Below are 15,851 nucleotides of genomic sequence, written 5' to 3' on the forward strand. Positions count from 1 at the left end.
AGATTTTATGGGGAAGTAGATTTAAGAATCACCAGCTTATAGATGGTAATTTATTCCATGCTTCTCAATTTTTTTTAACGAAAGTAAATAAAGAAAAAACAAAACAGGACCTAGTATCGAGCCCTGTGGAACCCCAACATTCATTGTATGACAGAAGAACAAGAGTTACCCAAACCGACTGAGACAGTTCTATCTTTAAAATAAGAAGAAAGCCAATTCAAAGCTAAACCCTGGATACCAACATGTTCTTTAAGTCAGTTATTAACCTAGTTAAGCCTTCAAATGTCACTTTAAGCTGAATACTAATATCCTGAAACATATCTAGTAAAATTTTATGTACTGTCTATCATTGCAAAGATAAAATAAATCATAAAACTATAATGTTTAGAAATGTGTCGATCCTTTCTCTGTTAAACAGAAATTTTGGGAAAAAATATCAAAGAATTAACATTTAACAGGAGAGCTAATAATTTTAACTACAATGGAATATTTCTTCAGCTTTTTATTTATACTTTATATATTAAGTTATTTTCGTGTTATGTCAGAAACAACAATGCACTCAAAGCCTCACACACACAAATTTCTTACTTGACATTGTTCTGAAACATTTGTCCAGATTTGGATTAATATCTGAAATATGAGTTAAATAGGTTACACAGCCTTGTTTTCAAAATAAATATTCACAACTATTATGAAAAAAAGATCAGAATGAGAATAGTTTCAGTTTAATAATAAATAATAAATGGGTTTAAAATTAGTTTTGGCTTTACATGAGGCTAGACATTGGTTATGCTGTAATTGAAAAGATCTTTAGCAAAAAAACAAAAAAACTTTTTTGCAAAAATAAACTAAACAAAAAAGAAAATAATAATAAAATTATTTGATTTATGAAAATTAATACAAACAATTTGGACACCTCCCTTTACATTATCATTATTTACTTTTGTGCATGAAGCAATTCAGTAAGGTAATGCAGTTGATTGATGGTTTATTCTTTTTTTTTGTTAGTTTTTTGTTTATGTAATTGTGGTTAAGTGTGAGTACTTATTGTGTTAAGTGTGCCAAGCACCCTACGATTGTTAGAATGAATTGCCCCAAGGGGATTAATAAACACTTTAACTAAATAATTGCAGCCTTAATGAGTTTTTTTTAAACTTTTGACTGGTTCATTCATTTATTTTCTTTTCGCCTTAGTCCCTTTATTAATCCGGGGTCGCCACAGCGGAATGAACCACCAACTTATCCAGCACATTTTTATGCAGCGGATGCCCTTCCAGCCGCAACCCATCTCTGGGAAACATCCATACACAAACATGGACAATTTAGCCTACCCAATTCACCTTTACTGCATGTCTTTGGACTGTGGAGGAAACCGGAGCACCTGAAGGAAACCCACGCGAACGCAGGAAAAACATGCAAATCTCCACACAGAAACTCCAACTGACCCAGTCGAGACTCAAACCAGCGACCCAGCGACCTTTTTGCTGTGAGGCGACAGCACTACCTACTGCGCCACTGCGTTGCCTTGACTGGTTCAACTACGGTAAAATAAATAAATAAACAACTTTCATGTAAACACATCTAAATAAAGCAGCATCAGTTCATTGTGGTCTCCTGAGGTCATATGAGTCATAATTCAAACTTATTCCAGAGAAAGTAAATTTTATTTTTTTTTCTACAAAGATCCGCTGTTTTTGTTATTTGTGGGCTTTCACTAGTTCAGGCGGACGTCGTTATGATTTGTGTTTGAATGCTGAAGTGCAGGAACTAATTAACAAACTCTAAATTCTCTCAAACTGAGAATTCTGCATTGCACATTTTTCATACAGATTACTAAAGCAAAGGACATTTATTAAGTGCATTCAGACTTTATGCAGGTGTGTCTCAAATATTTGCAAAGATTCAGCTGTTTTTTCTGACGCATTTGCCAGTCATGTCAGAAAACACAGAAAGAGACACATATTGGTTTGTTGTAATTTTGAATAAATACAAATAAAAATAGACCCTTTACAGTTTTCAAATCTGTGTTTGTCTCATCAGTACGAACAAAAGTGAGCATTTTAAGCTCTTTATATGTAATGCATGCTAAACGCGTATGTGTTTGCCAACCTTAGGGGATTAATTCACACTGGATTCCTTGATCATAAACATTATTGTAATGCTCTACAAGCTGTATATTCTGTATGCCTTAACCCCATAACCCTCACAGAAAACTGATTATCAGAAAAATACATTTTTTGTTTGTTTTTAAATATTAACGCACAAAGGCAGTGATGCTCCACATACTTGAGTTTGTCCAGTGTGTAGTTTGGATCCTCCAGTTGTTCAGAGAGCAGCTTGACTCCTGAATCTCCTGGATGATTGTAGCTCAGATCCAGCTCTCTCAGGTGTGAGGGGTTTGAAGTCAGAGCTGAAGACAGAAAACCACAGCCTTCCTCTGTCACCATACAGCCAGACAATCTACAAACACAGCAATAGTTCACATCACACAGTTGGACAATCACACATCTCTTTGTGTTGTGAAGATGCTGACTGCTGTTTCTGCTCATGTCAACAGCAGTGATGAACACACACATCCTGATTAGCTCTCCTTATTGATCGAGCCCTCGCATCAGCAAACACACTCAACAAGGACTAAAAATAATAATATGTTTTAACTGTACAGAGCAAAGACATTGCTCATAATACATCACACTAAACTGTAAAGTCTGCTGTGAGGAATAAGCCACATTTGACCTCAGAAGGACATCTTAAAGTAAAGTATAAAGTGTTGATTTCATTATTTATATTTAGATTATATTGTGGATCATGTTGCAAATAAACTAAAACACACACACAACCCCATTCTCTTAGTGTCTTTGTCTCCTGTCTGACAGTCACTAGGGCTGTAGTCAAATCCACCTTTGTCGAGTCCAAAAGTGATTTGATGTCAAGTAAAGTGCTACGCTAAATAATTCTCCACTTAATTAATTGTATTAGTTTTTGTTATGACAGACATTCTAAAATAATAATTTTGTATTTTTTGCAATGATCAAAAAGGATGAGCAGAGTAACAACACTGTAGAATCAAGTTTCGCTATTTTATTTATTGCATTGTAATTCCACTAGTTGTATAAGCCATTACAAACATACAAACAAACAAATAAAAAAACCCTCCAAAACTCAATTGCAGATTAACTACAATAAACATGTTCACATTTCCCCCCTTTTTTTTTAAAGAATCCAGTATGATAAATATTTTTTATTAATGATATGATATATTCCGTTCAATTGCCCTGATCAGGTTATGGTTAATATTCAGATAACAAGCAGTGGTTGTCGGTTTGGATAATTAACTAAAATAAGCATCTATAGTTTGCCTGCATGCAAGCAGTCCTTCAAAAAGGGTTTGCATGACTGTTATAATGCTTAACAGTGATGCCTTAACTATAATAGTGTAAATAATAAACCTGATGTGATGCTTAAGAAAGTTTAGGTTCAACATAAATTATATATTTTATAGTTTTTGCCTTTTTAGCTGGCAATTGTGGAAGGTTAAATCTAGTTTTGAATTGTCAAATGCTTTATATACGCAGGTGCAGATTTCTTTTTTATTATTAATAAGCACATTATAAACTGATTACAGAATCTAGTTAGCTGTTTGCTAGCACCCAGATTAACATTACCAGTATTATTTTTCCCTTAGCAACCAGGTCTCTTAAGAAATAGAATGTTGTCCCACGTTTTTCTAAATGAACATGATTGATACACACTTGCACAGCGCACTCATATGGAGGTGGAGCAATATGACAACGCTTATCAGATAAGAATATCAATGCCCCTTCTAAACACACTGTGGATTTAACAAGTAATGTTACACGTTTTCTGAACAAGCACACTCAACAACTGGCTTTGTTTCATAGGTGAAATAGCATACAGTATGTTATTGCTGGATTTGGTTGAGACTAATGTCCAAGTTTGAGTAAAAATATTAATGAGTTTGGCGATAGAAAAAACGTCTTGAATCCGGACTCGAGTACTAAAACCAGGGCTCGACATTACCTTTTTTGTAGTTTTCCAAAGTTACTAGCTACTCTGCATTTTCAGTGGCCACAATTTTGTTATAAGTAAAATACATTTAATATGCTTAAATTTGTGCATGCTAAAAGTACCACCAAAATTATAATATTAAATATAATTTGTGAAAAAATATGATTAATAATATCTGAAGTGGATCAAAATCTTTCATTAAAGTTGAAGTAAAACCAAAACAGCTATTCTTGTCTTAGAACACATTTGATTAACTTTTTTTATCCACTTCAAATGTTGACTTATACATACACTATCTGCTTGTTAAGTGTGACGTCACACGAAGCGGCTTCCGGGTCCAAGCGCTCTATTCAACTAAATGGGGAAACTCATGAAATGGTAATAATAAATGTTTACAAAACAATTTAATACTTTCGAAAATCACAATCGCAATATATATGTCCATGCCTAATATCCGATGGCCAGAAAGTGATTCATTTTTTATAAATTGTTACATTTTTGGTATTTGTTATGCAGCAAGCCCTGAGATTGTTGTGTACACTATGATTTTATATAAAATTAACTTTAATGTGTGACAGGAATAAAACGTGATCATAAACGAATGATTTCTCCACTCAAATGAATGGCGGCTTGGACCCGGAAACAGTATTACATACGTCACAAACATGTCACCACTTAACAAGCGGATAGGCCATACCGTATAAATAGAGTAACTTCTAATGAATATAACAAAAATGTAAACTGTTAAGACACTTTTAATGCATATTTTTAAACTATTAACTATTTATTTCAAAAGAAAAAAAAAACTTCTTAAAAGTAAGCTCTGCACTAAAGTACAAGGGGGAAAAAAATCAATTACAATTACCAAAACTTGAATGTACACAGGGTATATGTAGGAAGCAGAGAGAGAAATTCAATACCTTTAAGACCTTTTTAAAGAGTCTGTTTATACATTTTAAAACTTTATTGCCATTTTAGGTTTCAACCGATACCATTGATTGTCAACATTTGAACTTGCAGTATATTTACCAAATTCAGTAACAAAAAGTAAAACTAAAAAGCTGCTTGTGAAAACTCCTATTTAATGCAATATAATTCAGAACGGTGGGAATGAAGCACAAGACAATTATTTACCTGACTGCTGCTGTGAAAGGTTCAGAAGAAAATAAAACAATTCGAAAAAAAAAAATTGTGTGGATGATCATTACAAATTTCTTAAATATATAAATTATGTTTTTACATTGTAAGATGCATTCTAAGGGATCAGGTTTCACTGCCTATTTGTAAGAGACAGTTTCATTTCTCCAAAGCAATGCAAATAGTAAGTTTGAGGCACTTCAGGTCTGACTGCCTATGTGTGAAATACAGTACCATGTCTCCGAAGTAATGCATATTGTAAGTTCTAGGCATGGCTGTGTCTATTGTCTAACAAATGGCCAAGTGATACTTTCAGGGCAAGACCCAGATACAAGATTGGCAAGATTGGATTTTTCAACTAAAACTGTCATGGAAGTTTTTCTCTCTACTAATAAGCATTGCCCCTTAAATTGTGTTTTAACTGAGTGCCAGGCTGCAATAGTTATTTTATTTATTTTTTTTATAAACGACACAGCAACAGCGAGTTCTCATTAAAGGATCCTGATTTGAAGATGCCCAAAAATTCTCCTGGTATATCTCTTCTTTAATTCACAACATGGGGCTTGACAAACTCTGACATTTAAACAAATTAATACAACTTTAGACTCCTATTTAATACAATTCAACTTATTCATGTATATAACAACACTGATCTTGATTTTTCATGGTCGACTGTGATTTTCCAATACCAGATTTTTGAAACCAGAAAAAAATAAAGAGTATGTGACATCTAATGTGTTTTTTTCAAATGCTGATTAAATATACTTACAAATTTAAATAATAAATTAAAAATATTATATTAAAAACAATCTATTTTTGTGAAAGTATGCTACATGAAACCTACATATAGACTAATAGTAAAAATGCTAACTAAATCTCTTCCAGATGGCACCTATAGACCAGCAGGATTAATGTTGTTGCATTGATTAGTGTAGTAAACAAAACAGGGATCAATTTCATTAACTACATAGCATCCCAATTTTGCAGATTAAATTCAGGCAAAATTTAGCATACAACTTTACATTACATAATCATAATTATACAAAATTTAATACCATGAAAAATAGCATGTAAGACTTTATATTACTTTAATGACCTTCAACTACTCTAAATTGATTTGTAAACTTTTAATACTTTTAAGACACCCTGACAGATCTATTAAAATGTCATAATCATCTTTAATCATCAGATGCATGCCTTCATGAATTAAAGGTGCAGTAGGTGATTGTCTTCAGAATTGTTTTTTTGTTGTTGTGCTGGTCACTTCACATTCTGATGTAATGATTATAAAAAAATCTAAATTTATTTATGTGTAATTTTATATTTTGAATAAAGCCTAGGACAAAAAAATAATAATAATCCGATGATCATTTGCACGTTCACGTGCAGCACGTGACATGCTACTGAAGAGAGAGTGTCAGTAGGCAAACCCAGCATCAACCTGACCTTCTTTCTGAAAGACCAACGTGGCCTTTCAGATGTTATAAGGAAAACTTTATGTAAACTTGAAGCATGACAAACAATACAGCAATTTGTGGGTTAAATACCTGTTTTGTATGGAGCCTATTATTGCGTTGTAGTGATAGTTGCTGTGTGTGCCGTTGTGATGCCGTTTGCGGTCAACAAAAAATACGACTACTCCACTCAGGCTTCTCTCCTCCTCACCTGTTTGATTGTGCACGCGCTTTATATATTCTAGCAGGTGCCAGTTATGCCCACGTGACCAAAACAAAAAACGTCACTGTGAAACCCAAACTAATCAGTATACAAATAAACATTATAATTAAATGAAAAGTAATATGGCTCCTATAGTTGTAAATACATATAATTAGTGTGTGCGTTTGTATTATTGTATTGGTTTAAATTCTAATAAGAAAGAATTGTCAAAAGGGCCCCAAACACAGACTGAGATTGTTATGTATGTATATTTTTTGACAGAGTTGCCAAAAGGTTTGACAAATTCTTAAATATATCTTAACTAAACTAAATCAACATTAAAACAAAAATAGGATAATATAAAAATATAAATAGAGAACATAGAGACAATTACTTAAAATGGCCTTTAAAATAAACTGCTTACTTTAACTGTCATATTTAAGTATATTAGAAAAAAGAGAAGCTTTAATTTGAAAATGCAACATTTTGCCGTTTACCCAGTAATAGTTTTAAATATATTTGGCTATACACGTAGGTTTGTATAGATATGAATATAATCACATCCCTGCCAATGTTTTTTCTTCTTCTGCCAATACACTGAATGGGGGTTCACATTTCTTAACCCAATTTGTAACCATATATTTGTGGTCATTGTTGAGCGTAAAACCATTTACCTCAGTGTCTCCAGTTTACAGTTTGGACTCTTCAGTCCATCAGAGAGAAGCTTCACTCCTGAATCCTGCAGGTCATTGTTACTCAGGTCCAGCTCTCTCAGCACACAGTTTGGGGATTGTAGAGCTGAAGACAAACTCTCACAGCACTGAACAGTGAGATTACAGCCCTGTAGCCTGTGTAGAGGACAAACACAATATTTATATGGTCATCTGGGGGCTCATGCATCAACAATGCATGTGCATACAATGAATATGCATAGACCAGCTTTCACGCTCATGGTCAGGACATACTAACATCAAAATTAATATGAGAATGTGCATTCCTCCACACCACCTTTATAACCAATGTAAAATTACATATTTAATGCTTTGTTTATTCTCCGCAAATAAACATGTAGAAAATTATAATACTAATGTAGATTAACTTGCATGCATATCCACATTAATAATCTGTGACAAATTATAATGCAGATTAAAGTGCTTGCATATCTACACCATTATTACGGTAGTAAATTAGCTCAAGGTTATTCTTCCCGCGCCTTTCCCGCCGTTATAATGTTGCGAGTTATGATTTAGATTTCAATGCTCGCGTACCTCGCGCCTAGCGGGAGGAAGATTCATTTGAAATGGGCTTGAATAAAGAGGCAGAAGAGGAAGAGGAAATGATGGGAAAACCTCAGAGTTTGTAAGCACAAACCAAGCAAACCAAACGTAATCAAATTCAATATAACCCTTCTATTGTCTCTTTAGGGTTGAATTTAGTTCACACCAGTTTAGATGTTGGGAGAAAGGTGATACTTGTGGTCTGTTCGTGATGTCCGAGCTCCCGTTGTTGAGCACGTGGTTGGTTGGGTGATCCTTTGTTCTCCTGAGGGTTGTAGTGTTTGAAGTTGGAGCCGCAAAAGTTTCTGAACAGTGAAATGTCAGAGCGCGGTGCGATTAACCCTTTCCGTCTGGGTTTCCGCCTGCTTTCTTGAAGGTTTTGATACTTAGGTTTGTTAGGAAGTTGTTGAGTTGGAAGGTTTCAAAACAGCGTGGTTAAGAGCAGAGAGGGGTGCGAAGAGGGAGTTCGAAAAGAGAGTTTGAACAGAGAGAGAAGGGCGTAGCTCTTGGTCCTAAGCATATATAGGGCAGGTTCGGATCCACCCTTCATGGAAAGTTGACCAATTAGAAGCTAACTTCCTGGAATACTAATTTTACAACCCGTTGTTCGAGGCAGGAGAATTTGCATATAGGCAAATTTTATGCAAATCGGGACAAAAATGTTACAGTCTCTTAAAACATTAAAATGTTGCACTCATATTAAAATAAAATGTCAACTATCGATTTGTACAGCGAGTAAGCTTTTCGAAAAGTCCAAACTTGAACAGTATAAGAGGATGTTTAGCTTAGGTACAGTTAACATTATATGCAGGGGTATTAAAACCAAAAATATTAATACAAGATAAAGGGAAAATTTGCAAAACATATGATTAAACATAAAGAGATTTAAGTTTATATGAAAACATCAGTGTTAAACAAGCATTTTAAAGAGTCTTTGGGTCATAAATACCTTGAAATCAGGTTTCGAGTCTCTAGACACCAGTATTAAACCAGTATTAAAAATAGCGTTGTGGGCCTAATTAAGCATATACATGTGTGCACAGTTTAAAAACTATGCAGATTAATTCCTATTATTAAGAATATGTATTATTGTCAGTCACTTTAAACATTTTAAATAGTCTGAACATTAACTGTGCTTGCAGGTAAAAAATGTGCTTTTAAAGGTTCATAAAAAATGGCGCTGTTCTTAAAAAAGTAAAAAGAAAACTGCTGCACTTAAATTTAAAGTATTCATAGTTGCCTATTCATCAAAAGTTGGAAATGTTGCTTGGACCTCATAAATATAGGCTATATGTCATATTCATACACTTTTAGACAAATCTTGAAATGTTAAATTTACATATGACAGGGTTCATACAGGCACAGCCTAATGAAAATCAATTCCAGCACCTATTTTTTTTTCAAGACTGACATGCTATGTATTGAAGACCTGAAATGTATTCTCAGCAACCCATTAAACATTGCATAGGAATAGATACACATAAAAACCATTATTAATAATAATAATAATAATAATAATAATATTTATTAATCATATATTAATAATATAATAAACCTGCACTTAATGCTTGTGAAATCTTTTTTGTACTCAAGGAAAAATACTATTACACTGCTAAAATAACACAAATTTTAGTAAATAATACTAATATTAGGTAAAAGTACAAAGTACTCTTTTAAAAAGTACTAGTTGGTTACTTTTGAAAAAAAAAAATCAGATTTTCATTATGAAATCACTTTTTTAAGTGTAAACCTGATTGAATGGTTTAATTGCTTAAATCTCAAAGCTACATGTATAGGAATTTGCACTAACAAAGGAAGTATGGTCGATTTTTCCTTTCATGACAATTAATCTTTTTTCAATAGCATTGGCAAAACTACCACATAAACTTTAAGGCCATAGAGACACTTTTTGCCCATTTTTAAACAATATTTTCAAGCTTTGAAAGGTTTAATTAAAGTATATGGTAAAAATATTTAAATTTAGCCTTTTATTTAAATATTTTACACTATTTTTCTTTACAATATGGCAAATCTGTTTCTTAAATAGCTGTACATCACATGTAGATTTTATTTTACACTTGATCTTAATCTAAAATACAAAAAAAAAAATAATACAAGTACACTGTCAGTAAAAAAATAAATAAATGACTTCATTTTACTTGAAGTATTTGAAATATGACAACAATACATTTATCAAAGCAGTGCTTTAAGAGCCTTATTGTTAATTTTGATAAATAAACAATACGTAACAACGAATTGTTTTGACCTGTAATGCTTTAAGACAGATCAGAATACAGCTAAATGTATAACGTTAAATCACACAAATACCTCATCCAGAAACATTTCCAGCATAATTCTTTTGTCGTAAAGAAATAAGTCCCCCTTTGCTTAAAGTAAGTTTCACTTCACAATACAGCCAAAAAAGAAGACCATTTGCATTGTCATCGATCATGCATCAATCTAATTCGAAATACTTGATAACTTTGAATACTTTTGAATAAATTTAGTCAAGGAATAAAGATAAATAATGTCTACTTTAATAGTGGAGAGATCGCGATTGTATTCAACCTTAGCACACAGGCGATCATGAGAGGACTTGCAGTTCATTTGAAAAAAAAAGCCTATTTAGGAGCTAGCATATCTGTTTTAGCGATTTGCGTACATGAATGCGCTCTCTCGTGTTAAAATAAAGCACTCGCCACATTTGCAGAAATGAGTAATTGCGCAATACCTCCATTCCCGCGCCGCCATTCAGAATGTATTTAGAGGAGTGACAGGTCAGAGGCGAGTCGACTGGCTGTCGGAGAGCGAAACGTGTATGTAGATCATCCAAAAGGCAGGAAATATGTCCGCGGTTTAATTACTCTGCTAGACATCTCTATAGTGAAAACATCCGAGAAGCATTATTCCAACAAAACATTTGTTTTTAAGTTGTTTTCTCTGTCTCTGCAACACAGAAAGCCTTTGTCCCGCCCTTACGTTTCACACGACTAGAAAAGGTCGACTGTGATTGGCTACTTTTCATGTCAGTCAAATCACCCTTCAGAATCAATGCTTAAACTTCGGAAACTGATTTTCAGCAGCTTATGTCACAATTTCACAAAGCACTAAAATAAACATTCTAAGCACAGCGTTGTGATCGTACGCTTCACCAAGCAGACAATGCTGATCACATCGATGTTATATTACGCATCAAAGGATTAAAAGTGTTAATTGTTTCTTTCATTATTTGGCGATTCCTCCGCGTACCACTAGGAGGAAGCCCGCGTACCACAGTTTGAGAACCACTGGTCTAATGCAACACTACATGTGAGAAACATTGCAAATAATTAGTAATTGATAAAATATTAGACGTTACTGTCACACATCTTATAGAAGTATCATATCAATTATGAAACTGATATTGATATAATGAAGTTGATTTGTGTGCAAATCAATACAGCCTATTGCAGTGACAGTGTTGGCCTTATTAAAGGGTATTGCCCTTAATAATTCCATGTCTATATATATATATATATGCTGTTTCTTTAACCTGCAAGTCTTTATTTTAAAAAGTACATAGATCATACAGTACTGTCTGCTTCTCAAGCTTTATGAGGAGTGTCATTCATGTCTGGTGCACTCAGAAGACAATCGCCTGTGATATGTCATTTGGTTTTTGATTGTTAGGATGTTTTAGGCATAGTTATAATAATATTTATACAATATAGTTTTAATAATATTTATACATGTTCAAACTAGTGTTACTCTGTCCGCTTCAGTAATGTCCAGTGGCAGAGTAACAGCTCGTGCAAAGGATGAGACGGACAAAAGTAATCAATGCATGCCCTTCTTTTACTTATTTTAGTATTGTTAGGTTCACAGTGCAAACAGCTCTCGGGTGGAATAACTTGAGTGAACATAAAACAAAGAGTAATGCATGAAAAAAAATGACTTCGAATAATGTTTCAAGTATTTTGTGATGCATGTTAAAATGTGCTCCTAAAAGTACGTGGCTCCTGCCCGCCCCCCACAGGTTAATAGTAAGCTAATGTAATTTCATAATGCAAATCTTAAATTCATGCTAACCAATAAATGATCAAAGGAAATGTATTAATGTAATACAATATAAATTGATGTTTACTTTAAACTGTAATTATATTATTCTATTAAATTATTAAATATATTAAATTTTTTGTCAAATAAAATATTTTTGTAGAGTCATCCACCATCATTTTGTGGCTAAAAAGTATCGATTCAGGCACCGTTTTGGCACTGGTATCATTTTAAAACTATCGATTTAGCAACGGTATCAAAAAAAACCCAAACGATACTCAACCCTACTTTGAAGGTGCTGTATACTTTTATAACTGACCTGTCTGCAGTTTACACACAAAAGAAAAATACAACACACACATATTCTCGAGTCAGTTATAAAATGATACTCCATGAGAGATTTCTTAAATTAATCTACTACTATATTTTAGAGAAGCGGGAGACACAATAAAAAACTGTTCTCTTTAAATTTCCTTTGCTTCATTAATTACATCAGCTAGTGCTTATAGATAATGTAGTTTATTTGCTGTTTATTAAGGGATAGATCACCCAAACATTTACCCATCTTCAAGTGGTTCCAAAGCTTTGAGCTTCTTTATTCAGTTTGATAAAAAATTTTTTTTTTAAAGACAGCTGAAAAACGTTAGCCATTGACCTAGATAGTAGGGAAAACAAACGTTATGCAAGTCAGTGGTTACAGGTTTCCAGCTTTCTTCAATTTTTTTCTGTTATGTTCAACAGTAGAAAGAAAGGTTGTCGATAGATTGTAGAAAGGTTTATAACCACTTGAGGGTAAGTAATCAGTCTATTTGCATTGTTGAGTAAACAATTCCTTAAACAACCACTGCCAATACATTAATCTGAATATTAAAAAAAAAACTCTAAAATATTAAGTAATAAGCAATTATTTACTGTATGTGTAAGGACCCACAATATTAATATTGTACATGTTCATCAACATAATATATTGTATTATTTCATATAGTAAAAGTCTATTTCTTACATAAAAGCAAAAAGAACTTTGACTTACAGTGCTCTTTTGGAGGTTTTGATGACTGCTGATAGTCTCATGAGACACTCGTCTGATTTCTGGAATTTCTGAAGCTCAAACTCCTCCAGTTCCGCCTCTGATGTCAACAACACAAAGGCCAGGGCAGACCACTGGGCAGGTGAAAGGTAAGCAGATGAAAGACTTCCTCTACTGAGGTGGGACTGAATCTCTTTCAGCAGAGTTTGGTCATTTAGTTCATTCAGACAGCACAACAGATTGATGGATCTCTCTGGAGACAGATTCGCATTAAGTTTCTGCTTGATGTATGCAATTATTTCCTCTTTGCTCTGGTCTCTGTCATCTTGCTGTGTCAACAGGCCTCGTAAGAGTTGTCGATTGGACTGGAGTGACAGACCGAGAAGGAAGCGAAGGTAAAGGTCTAGATGTCCATTGTCACTTTCCAGAGCCTTGTCCACTGCAGTCTTCAGCAAATTCCTCATTGACTCATTTCTGTTTTTCTTGGCTTGTGTCTTGTTGCTGTCTAAAATCAGATGTTCATAAAGAGCTGCAATGAACTCTTGAATGCTCAAGTGAAGAAAGCAGTACATGGTACCAAGGATGATTCCTGTCTCCTCCTTAAAGATCTGGGTACACATGCCTGAGTACACCGATGCCTTATAGACGTCAATGCCACAGTCTTTCAGATCGCTCTCATAGAAGATCACATTGTTTCTTTCCAGCTGCTGGAAGGCCAGTTTCCCCAGTGAAAGGATGAGGTTTGGATCCCAGGAGACATCTGCTGTGTTTTCTCCATCATACTTTCTTCTGCTCTGCTGGATCTGAAAGCGGAGAAAGTGTGTGTACATCTGTGTCAGAGTCTTGGGAGATTCCTGCAGTGTTTCAGCATGAGCCATGTGTTTCAGTTCAATATTTATGTTCTCCTTCAAAATGTTTTGGAGAACAGTGGCTGAAATCCAGCAGAAGACTGGGATGTGGCACATAATAAAGAGACTCTTTGACTGTTTAATGTGATCAATGATTTCTCTGGCCTGATTCTGATCTGTGAGTCTCTTTCTGAAGTACTCTTCCTTCTGGGCATCATTGAATCCTCGTATCTCTGTCAGCCGGTCGATACAATCAGCAGGAATCTTACTGGCAGCTGCTGGTCTGCTGGTGATCCAGATGAGAGCAGAAGGAAGCAGATTTCCCTTGATGAGGTTCGTCAGGAGAACATCCAGAGAGACTGCTGAAGATACATCACGACACGTCTCATTACCAGCAAAGTTCAGAGGAAGACGACATTCATCCAATCCATCAAGGATGAACAGGACTTTGAATCGTGTGCTTCTTGTAAGGTTCAGTCCTTTAGTCTCTGGGAAAAACTGAGTTATGAGGTCTTTTAAACTTTGTCTTTCTTTCTCCTTTAAGTTCATCTCTCTGAATGGAAGAGGAAATATGAAGTCGATGTCTTGATTTTCTTTTCCTTCTGCCCAATCCAGAACAAACTTTTGCACAGAGACTGATTTCCCGATGCCAGCAACTCCTTTTGTCAGGACAGTTCTGATCTGCTTGTCTTGTTCTGGTGCTTCAAACAAATGTTTGCATTCAACCTGTATCTCTAGTGACTGATGACGTCTGGAAGCAGCTTCAATCTGTCTGATCTCATGTTCAGTGTTGACCTGCTCACTCGCACCCTGAGTGATATAGAGATCTGTGTAGATGATATTCAGAAGTGTGGAGTCTCCTTGCTGAGCATTTCCTTCAAACACACTTTGATATTTCTTCTTCAGGCTACATTTCAGTTGATTAATGAAGAACAGCTCACCTAAACAAAGGAGCAAAAATAAAACAAAAATTTTATAGTCTTAAGATTTCCAGCTATATTAATAGTAAAAGTCTCCAATCTGGGTGGCACAGTGGCTCACAAGGTGACTGTCTTAAGTCCCGGCTGTGTGGAGTTTGCATGTTCTCCCCGTGTTTGTGTGGATTTTCTCTGGGTGCTCCGGTTTCTCCCACAGTCCCAAAGACATTAATAAATAAATTATAAATAATTGGCCGTAATGTATGTGTGTGAATGTGATAATGTATAAGTGTTTCCCATTACTGGGTTGCAGCTGGAAGTGCATCCCCTGTGTAAAACATATGCTGGATAAGTTAGCGGTTCATTCTGCTGTGGTGACCTCTGATGGGACTAAGCTGAAGAAAAATGAATGAATGAAAGTTTCCAGTCTCTTACTAAGAGTTTCAACCTTTTCTAGTACACCAAATACTACTGACAAAATGTGCAGTTTGGTACCCTGTTTGAAAAATATTCTTTTTTTAATCTAATTTGTATGTTTATATTAAGGGTGGAGCCGAACCCGAATACGGTATTCGGAAAGGCACGAATAGCGTGTTTTTACGAATACTTGATTCGAACAAATACTTGAAAAATTATTTGTATTCGGGAGCAAGAAAAACACTATCAAAAAGCAGCGTTTCCTCATAAGACCACAGTGCATGCCAGCGTGAGTGAGTGAGAGAGAGTGAGAGAGAGAGAGAGAGAGAGAGAGAGAGAGAGAAAGAGACGCTCAGTAGTCGGAGGGCGGGGCGGAGATAAAAGGTGTCAGGAGCAAGCTTCTCCACAGCAACAGACAGAAGGCTCGGCTGAGCAAAAAAAAATACTTCACTGCATCACTATTTTTGTTAAATAGATTTTTGTACCTTAATTGGGTTCCAAAGGCAGT

At 34.8% G+C, this 15,851-nt stretch overlaps 2 protein-coding genes across 5 annotated transcripts in view; one reads left to right on the forward strand and one right to left on the reverse strand.

Moving 5' to 3' along the window:
• zgc:174653 overlaps positions 1-15,851 on the forward strand; it is a 954,986-nt gene that overhangs the window by 391,098 nt on the left and 548,037 nt on the right. The gene's annotated exons all lie outside the window — the stretch shown is intronic.
• LOC108183562 (NLR family CARD domain-containing protein 3-like) overlaps positions 1-15,851 on the reverse strand; it is a 163,499-nt gene that overhangs the window by 69,576 nt on the left and 78,072 nt on the right. The window contains exons 9-11 of the mRNA XM_073947413.1: positions 13,165-14,950; positions 7,497-7,670; positions 2,287-2,460 (exon numbers count right to left, since the gene is read on the reverse strand). Of these exons, the coding sequence (XP_073803514.1) occupies positions 2,287-2,460; positions 7,497-7,670; positions 13,165-14,950 (2,134 nt within the window). The remainder of the gene's footprint in view (positions 1-2,286; positions 2,461-7,496; positions 7,671-13,164; positions 14,951-15,851) is intronic.

Source organism: Danio rerio, chromosome 4, assembly GCF_049306965.1.
Source record: "Danio rerio strain Tuebingen ecotype United States chromosome 4, GRCz12tu, whole genome shotgun sequence".
NCBI classification, from domain to species: Eukaryota; Metazoa; Chordata; class Actinopteri; order Cypriniformes; family Danionidae; genus Danio; species Danio rerio.